The sequence below is a fragment of the Amphimedon queenslandica genome, unplaced genomic scaffold (assembly GCF_000090795.2).
Source record: "Amphimedon queenslandica unplaced genomic scaffold, v1.1 AMPQUscaffold_13333, whole genome shotgun sequence".
Taxonomy (NCBI): Eukaryota; Metazoa; Porifera; class Demospongiae; order Haplosclerida; family Niphatidae; genus Amphimedon; species Amphimedon queenslandica.
The window spans coordinates 34784-44080 of NW_003546431.1; the positions used below are offsets into that span (position 1 = coordinate 34784).

General features: G+C 35.6%; 1 protein-coding gene and 1 long non-coding RNA gene across 2 annotated transcripts; one reads left to right on the forward strand and one right to left on the reverse strand.

Moving 5' to 3' along the window:
- Positions 1-3481: 3481 nt before the first annotated feature.
- LOC109583051 (uncharacterized) lies at positions 3482-4474 on the reverse strand. The gene is made up of 2 exons (XR_002185338.1): positions 4141-4474; positions 3482-3742 (listed from the first exon to the last, which is right to left on the reverse strand). It is a non-coding gene; the product is annotated as an uncharacterized LOC109583051 (long non-coding RNA).
- Positions 4475-5151: 677 nt separating this feature from the next.
- On the forward strand, positions 5152-9273 carry LOC109583044 (uncharacterized). The gene is made up of 6 exons (XM_019998216.1): positions 5152-5175; positions 5331-5622; positions 7318-7998; positions 8297-8389; positions 8437-9098; positions 9154-9273. The coding sequence occupies exons 2-6, from the start codon at positions 5397-5399 to the stop codon at positions 9271-9273; spliced, it is 1782 nt and encodes a 593-aa protein (XP_019853775.1). The 5' UTR covers positions 5152-5175; positions 5331-5396.
- The last annotated feature ends 24 nt before the right edge of the window (positions 9274-9297 follow it).

Sequence of the window (9297 nt, forward strand, 5' to 3'; positions counted from 1 at the left end):
ATCCTGCTAGTCAGATACTGCAGCATTACAGTGATAGAATATCACAAGTATCTCTCACTGATAGTTGTATCCAGTTGTTATATACAGAAGGATTAATCACTGAGGATACACAAAGGAAGATTGAGAGATGTGGTGGCTCATTAAGTGATACATTAAGAGAATTAATGATTGCAGTATCTGATGATCACAGTAAGCTGAGGTCACTAGGAAATATATTAATGGAATTAGAAGAAACTAAACCTTTAGCTCAAGATATTATTAAAGATTGTGGTAAGAGTATATATATATTTGTATTTTATATTATGTTTCATAATAGATGAAATGATTAATAGATCAGTGACTACAGCTGTTGCCAGTAGTACAGTCTGTAATTTACCTAGTCCAAATGCAACAGTATCAGCTTCAGGTATATACTCTTAGTCTCAATTCAATTTTAATATTATTCATTATTATTAGCTGGTGAGTTCTTCTTCAATGCAGCACATCAGGCTTTGTTTGATGAGATCAAAGGCAGTTTTGGTATTCTTATTGATAAGCTCATTCCATTGATATCTCAATCAATTCCATCAGCTGCAAAAATGAAGTCATTTCTTCAGCTATCCTTCCCTGAATTGAGTGATGAACTGTCTAATGCTGATAGTATCGAAGCAATTTTGAATGTTATAGTGAAAAAATGCCGAATCAATAATATCTCAAAAATAAAAACAATTGTAGAACGGTTTGAAGTAACTGGAGCATCACATGTCATATCAAAATATGAAGAAAAAGTGAAAATAGCTTGCAAATCGTTAAAGAATTTCCTTAGTCAGAATAAGCCAGAGCATTTTGATGATTTAGAATCAATTAAGTTTACTTTGGGATGGGAACCAGATGAGCATTCATTTGTTGACATACGTCAACTTTTAGAGGAAGCATTTAAAGATTTAAACAAGAGGATTATTGTACGAAGCATTCATCAAGGAAACTCCATCATTATCATCTGTTATGGTCCACATCATTTACTAGCTGCTCTTCTCTTGGAAGCACAAGACAACCTAACTGTCTTGATGAAGGAATTCAGTTTAATTAGACTAACTATTGGCCACTACACTGTCTATGATAAAAAGATCAGAAACAAAGTATACTGAAGATACTGTAACTGTATGAGACCTTGTTTAATATTATGTACTAATTATAGGTAATGAATAATGAGTGTCTTGCAGAGGAGATTAAACTAGCTGATGGAGAGGAACAAGAACTGAGGACTTTACTTGATTACAAAGAAGGTGTGATAGTTGATCTATTACTCAATTACTGATGTTACTTATACTAATGGTATAGGATCAATATTTGAACAAGATAAACAACTGAATATCATCAAAAAAAGAAAAGGTATAGTTAGTGAATGATGAAGATGTTTTATTAATGTATTTTTACTTGTATAGAGTATATTGAAAGGACACTACAGACACCAGGTATAGTACTAACTTAAAGCATGTATTAAAGTAATAAGCAGTTGATAATCATTTGAACAATCAGTACAATTATCTTATAAAATTCTCATTGTGTCATTACTGTAGATTCTAAACTGAAGATGGAAAGAGCAAGGTTACAAGTGGCTACAAAGAAAATATTCAAATCAAAGAAATCAGAGACTGAGTATTTCCGAACCTCTCTCCTAATGAAAGCAGGTACTGACTCTACTGGTATAATCTGTCTATACTACCTCATCACAGGAAGAGAGGAGGCATTAGTGGAGTATAAGAAAGAGATTGAGTTACTACAAAAATATTTATCAATAACTAGTGTACAACTAATGACGAGTCAAAAGGGAAATATTGAGAGTATGTGATATGTTATTAATTAAATCATTAACTGATTGATACACTGTATAGAGAAGGATCAGTGTACACAATCACCAACAGCAGAATCTATTTACACAGCATGTATTGACTATCATGGAATAAGGAGTGGTGATCTTTCATTCAGTGAAGGAGAGCAGCTGGAGATATATGAGAAATGGAATATTTTTGAGTGGTATGGAAGATCCTTGGTGTCTGGTGATGAGGGATACATTCCTAGTAGTTGTGTTTACTCAATGTTGGAGTCACTTCAATTGTTAGAGTTTATACTGTCAGTAGAAGAAGTGTCCCTTCCTATTCTACAGAAGATAAGGAATGATTCATCTAGTAATGATGAGAAAGCTTCTCTTTTCTTGGAGACTATTAATGATGATCCTATTATGATACCTGCACTGAGACAAGACAAGGAACAACATGATGAAGGTAATATTTGTGATTATTGTGACAGTCAGTATAATTGTTCATGAACATGTAATGTCATGTGTACATGCATACTTGTGCATGTAGCATGTACAATGTACATGTAATTTCATGCATTATATTCCTGTCCCTACATATGTACACATTACATGTGTGTATGTAAGTACATATGTATTGTGTGTGTATTTGTTTATTGGTTGTAGTGACAACTAGCAAGTTGTGTGTGTTTGTATATACACATGATGTGAATATGTGTATTATTATGTACATACATGTATATAAGTATAATCCTTTGGTTTATATTAGGAGTCACTGGGAGTGTGGACTGGCGGTACAGTGACAGTGTATCCCTGTACTCTCCATCTCCAGTTCAGTGTAATGAAGTGATTAGTAATAATAAATATCATAGTAAGATTAAACTGAAACACTCATCTACTAATAGTACAGTATCTCTACTATCATCAACTAAACTGCATACACTAAACCTGAGGAGATTTGAGATACAATTCACTCCATTAACTAATGATTGTATCCAGTACTTGTGTATGCTACTAACTAATAATAAAACAATACAAGAACTAGGCATCAAAGGCCACTCCATCAGTGATAGGGGAGTTACTAATATCTGTCAAGCACTTGAACATAACTCTACACTTACCTCATTAGATCTTTATGATAATCCTCTCATCACTTCTACTAGTGGACAGGCTCTTTCTCACCTCCTCCTCAATAACTCATCACTAGTTGTACTGGAACTAAGGAAGACTTCATTGTCTACTGAGTCAATACTACTCATCCTCCAGTCACTAATGGATAATAAGAATATAAGGAGACTTATGCTAGACAAGCGACACAAAGAGACTTGTATTAATACTTATCCTAACTATCACCTCATACAAGACAGAGTAGACTGGTTGTAACTAATCACTTTTCATGTGAATTTGTGTATCTTCACCAAAAACAAGCGACCAATCAGAATACACTATACATAAAAGGCTGAGCTGTTATTTTTATTATTTTCATAATCTCATTCTAATCAATTAGTGTGTGGCCATAGATATTTCTTTTAACTCTAATATCTATGGCGTGGCTCACTTCTGCTAGTCCCACCCACAAAAAGTGACGAATCATTTCAATATTACTTTAATTGTACAATATTATAATTAGAAATGACATACATGTACAATTTATAATAATAATAATACCACAGTCCTTCATACTGGTATGTTTTGAGTCAGTAAGTAACTAACAGAACGAGACAGACTAGACTCATTGTGTAACGAGTTAGCTCCACTGACAGACACGCCCCATAGTACTAGATTGTTTCCTCAATACTTGATCCACAAACTGAAGAGAGAGAGATAGATCAGTCCTTGATACTGGAGAGGCATACACTTTGGTACAAAATTATTATTAGTCTTAGGATCATGAAGGAATGGTACTAGTAGTTGAGATTGATCAGACTGTCTTACCAAATTAAACTAGAAATAATGAGAGAACAACTACTCAATAAAAGAGACTGTATATATTATAAGACTGGGGGCTACATACATTAAGTAAATATAATCCTATATAAAGTATAGGAGGTCCCTCTAATAGAAGGACAGAATGACAGTAACTTAAAAAATTGAAGTTGGAATCAGCTCAAACTTGCTACACAGCATAAAGACATCAATATGCATCAGAAAATGTAATAAAAATTTGGAATAATTTCGGAGCTATTTTTTGGAAAAATCCATGGGCTATGGCTATGTGGGGTCCAGGACAAAAACTTTGATGGTGCCCCTACAGGTACGGGTACAGGACATATCATACATGTATTTCACAATTTGACTAAAATTCATGTACTAGTATACATGTACAGGTACATTTGAACTACCTCATCTGTTATTTTGCTGTCATTGGTAACTCCATCATTTTCATCATCAACTTTCTCTGTTCCCTGTAGATGAAAAGTCCATCAAGATCTGTCTGTTTCAATGCCGCCATATTGAAAATTTGAGGGTTAAAATACACAGCCAAGAATTTTACTTTGAATCATGACTGATGGCCCGGCGAGACTACATGACTGATATCAATCAGGATCAGCCTTGATACATTCCTGTATCATGGATTTTGGGCAGCCTGCAAAGCAATGAGTCTAGTATGATAACTATCCATGCTACAACTATGGTGAAGTCGGCCCTGGTTCAGCCAGAGCAACAGACATGATTCAACATTGATGCCAGTCAGGACTGTATCAAAATAGACATCAGGCCTGAATCATTGATTTTGGGTAGTGGCCTGTATCAGAGATGAGAATTCTTGGCTGTGTAACAATAATTGCCCCGCCCAAAACAAGCCCCTCCCTTGTCATTCCTTTGCAAAGTTTGCATCCGGTTAGCTTGTTCTTTGATCAATGGCAACTAAAACCAGTTCTTGTTCCTCTTCTCTGAGTCTCTTCTCTTCTCCTTTGACTATTGGTAACAATTGACTGTATTCTATAATAAATTTATATATTATGTTTTGTAGATCAACTTATTGATGTACTTGATCTATTAAAGAGATGTGGTTTCCCTCAGACAAGATGGTATGAGCTGGGACTGAGACTAGGACTACATAAGGACACACTGGATGTTTTGGAAGCAATTTTTTCTGATGATATACCTCGCTGCTTGACAGAGTGTATCTCCAAGTGGTTGCGTAGAGCTGATAATGTTGATAGTAAAGGAGGAGCTACCTTTGACTCACTGTCAGATGCTCTTAAATCTATGAATGAGAATGCTGCAGCTGACAAGTTAGATCAAGAGAGTAAGTTAATATCACTGATTGTATTAGTATTGACTGTGTGTGTGTGTGTATTCTATAGAACGTAATGCTATGATCAGTGGTAATGATATCAAAGGAACTAATGATGTACACAGTACTGCTACTGGTGAGTGTAAATATACCCAATAATTGATTATTAAAAATATATCATAATTCATAGATTAGTATATACCATATACAGCTACAATAAATTGTATTAAATAAATAAATAATATTATTCTTAAGGGAAATTATGAATTTTTGCTTTTTTTGTCAACTTAGGACCAGCTACTACTGGTACAAACAAGCCATTGATAGGGAGGTCCTCCACTCTCTCCTATCGCATTAATGGATACACCAGATGATAGACCAACAGTATCTGAACTGATAGAGTTTCATGAGTTATTGATCAAAGGACAACTGGAGGAGTCTCTACCACTGCTTGATGCTGATACTATAAGAAAGATTAGAAATGCTGCTAGTGATTGTGAAGGAATTTCACTTCTTAGACAAGCATTTGAAGAACATCCAGCACTGTTACATGAAATGAGAGTAGTTACTGAAAAAATAATAGGTATAAAAATGCATTAATTACAATAATTAGCTAGCATAATCAACAAACACTAAACTGTAGTTACTGTCAGTGTTTTATTAACGAAGTGCCTATTGGTCCGGTAACCGGACATGGTGTAATCAGAGCTAGAGATCCGGTAATAGGGGCTTCGCCCATATACTGGGGCTACGCCCCAGTACATATATATTATAGAAATCGAATATAAATACGAAGTCCAGCAGCATTGAAGCAGCAGGGTCGTGGTGGCACAGTGGAGAGGCTCAAGTGGATTGCACTGATGTGGACAGTGGTTCGAATTTGGTCCAGACTATTGAATGAAACTATAGAGTACATTATCAATGATCGTACACCACCAATTTTCGGACACTTGTTTTAGGAAAACTATACATTGCCATCTCATGAAACTGCAAAGTATTATAGCAATAGTTATCCTTTATTTATGTGACAAAATTTGTAGCTCTAGCAAGAGTGCATAGAAAGTTATAAGCTCTCAAAGTGTGGTGTCCGACAATACCAATAATCCAGGGGCGTAGCCAGGGGGGCAATTGCCCCCCCTTTTTAAACTCAAAATTTAAAAATAATCAAATAATAAGCTGCCTTTGGAAGGAAAAGCTGTTCTACAACTTACATATAAAAGGAAAAGGCCAAAGCAGTCTTTCTATGATGCCATTATAAGGCTGAAAAGGTATTCAACGTTGCCTATGATCGGTCAAGAAGTCGCCATGTTGAAAAATAGGTGTGGCCACGCCCCAAAAGGGGCGTGGTTCAGCAAAATTTTGCAGCGCGCGAAGCGCGCCGCACAGCTTGCCTAGTTTCGTGTAGCCAGACCACACCCTCTGTGCCTACGGGTGGCACGGATTTTACAAAAATATACAAAACTGATGATTTTACGGAGTTTTACTAATAAAATTCATAATTTTTGTATATTTTTGTAAAATTTGTCCGTATATTGAGGGATCAGTGACACATTTTAAGTGGCCATTATCTCTGTCAAAAAGACAGCTATCAAAAAGATCCGGATGGTGATAGTTAGTTTAAAGACAGGCCTACAAAGTTATCATAGTGACCTTCTAAAACTATCCTTTGCTGCCGTTCAGAAATGACAGTCCGAAGATTGAGAATTTTGGCCGATTATTGGTATTGTCGGACACCACGCTTTGAGAGCTTATAACTTTCTATGTACTCTTGCTAGAGCTACAGATTTTGTCATGCAAATAAGGGATAACTATTGCTATAATACTTTGCAGTTTCATGAGATGGCAATGTATAGTTTTCCTAAAACAAGTGTCCGAAAATTGGTGGTGTACGATCATTGATAATGTACTCTACTATGGGTTTTGATTTTTTTCTTTAAAAAAATTTTTTTTTGCTATTTTTCACTTTTTGGCTTTTTGGTCAAGAAATAAACACCCTCTCATACATCTTAGCCTCCGGGGTCATAGGGTTGGGATTGAGGTTTAGTGTTTAGTTTTTAGAGCACCCTCTCATACATCTTAGCCTCCGGGATCGTAGGGTTTTGGGATTTGGGTTTAGTGTTTCTTGATAAAAAGACTAAGTTTCATTTTGCACTATTGCGCATGCGCACAAGTTACGGAGAAAAACGGACTGCCGGATCTCAGGCTAGCAATTGAAAACTGTGTCCGGTTACCGGACCTATAGCCACAGCGTTTTATTAAAAGTAATTACTATTAATAGGTTCATCACAAAAGACACTAAAGTCTCCTCCCCCAGTAGCACATAAACCAAAATCAGTATCACAAAGTGGACAATCTCAACCATTGCCAACAACAAAAGTGCCACAATCACTTTTGCAAACTGTACAACCTCCACCAGCAGCACTTAAACCATGTCAGTCATCTACACAACTGACACCACCAGTACCTAAGCCACGCCAAAAATCACTACCTATATGTACACCAGGTTCACCTCCAGCACAAAGTGCACAGCCACCTCCTGTACCACCAGAACATCATAAAAAACCTTTTACAGAGAAACTACCAATACCAAAACCAAGAAATAAAACTGGTCTATTATTACAAGCACAAGCATTTGTTACAACACCAGCCCTGCCTTCACCAGAATACATTACAATGAAAAAGATGTTAGCTGATCTAGTCGATTTGTTGGCAGGAAATCCTCCAGTTATTTCACAATTAAATAATCATCTCTTTTCATCTGATCTCATTCCTAAAGCAGTGCATGTTACTGTGGAAAGTACTGGACTCAGTCCTTATGATAGATCTAATAAAATATTCTCTTCAGTACTAGCAACACTTGAGTGTCATCCTAATCCTAACAGTGTTTTCTCTTCTCTCATTACTTCACTGCAGAAAGTAGGACTAAAGAACATGGCATCTAAACTAAGGGGAAATTTAAGTAAGTTTAATGCATATGTTCATGTACTACATGCACATGTACATGACTATATGTACATGTGTCAGTCAATATAAATTTAAATCAAGTTTCCTTGAAGTTGCTATGCACCTTGCATGATACCCTACCTCAGTGCAGAAACAATTTATGTATAACCATACAACCCTAGTTACTGCTCTCCAGCCTCTCCTGATAGGGAGAAGCTTATTTCAGTAATACACTGTATACTAAGGAATATGAATAATCTACTCCATACATAAATTCATACTACATAATTTTAGTAATTATAATGTATATGCAGGTAAAATTGAAGTGACTACAGCTGTAGTTAGACCAGTTTCCAGTAGTACTGTCAATCAATTACCAACTGCAAACACAACAGTATCAGCTTCAAGTACATTATTAGTTTAAATTGATTGTTAATAATATTTATTATTATAGATAGTGAGCTCTTTTTTAATGCAGCAAATCAGCCTATGTTTGATGAAATTAGAGGAAGTTTTGGTATTCTTATTGCTGAGCTAGTTCCATTAATATCTCAATCCATTCCATCAGCTGCAGAATTGAAGTCATTCCTTCAACTGTCCTTCCCAGAATTGAGTCCTGACCTGTCTAATGCTGATAGTATTGAAGCAATTATGAATGTTGTTGTCAAAAAATGCCGAGTGAACAATATCTCGATATTAAAAGTAATTATAAAACGGTTTAAAATCACTGAAGCAAAACCTATTATATCAGAATATGAAGAAGAAGTGAAGACAGTTAGTGGATCATTGAAGGATTTCCTCAGTCAGAATCAACCTGAGCATTTCCACACTTGTGAAACAATTCAGTTTACTTTGGGATGGGAACCAGATGAGCACTCACTTCATGACATACGTAATCTCTTAGAGGAAGCATTTAAAAAATTAAACAAGAGGATTATTGTACGAAGCATTTATCGTGGGAACTCCATCATTATCATCTGTTATGCTCCACATCATTTACTAGCTGCTCTTCTCTTGGAAGCACAAGACAACCTAACTGTCTTGATGAAGAAATTCAGTTTAATTAGACTAACCATTGGCCACTACACTGTCTATGATAAAAGGATCAGATACAAAGTATAAGATACTGTAACTGTATGAGGCCTTGTTTAATATTATGTACTGATTATAGGTAATGAATAATGAGTGTCTTGCAGAGGAGATTAAACTAGCTGATGGAGAGGAACAAGAACTGAGGACTTTACTTGATTACAAAGAAGGTGTGATAGTTGATCTATTACTTAATTACTGATGTTACTTATACTAATGATATAGG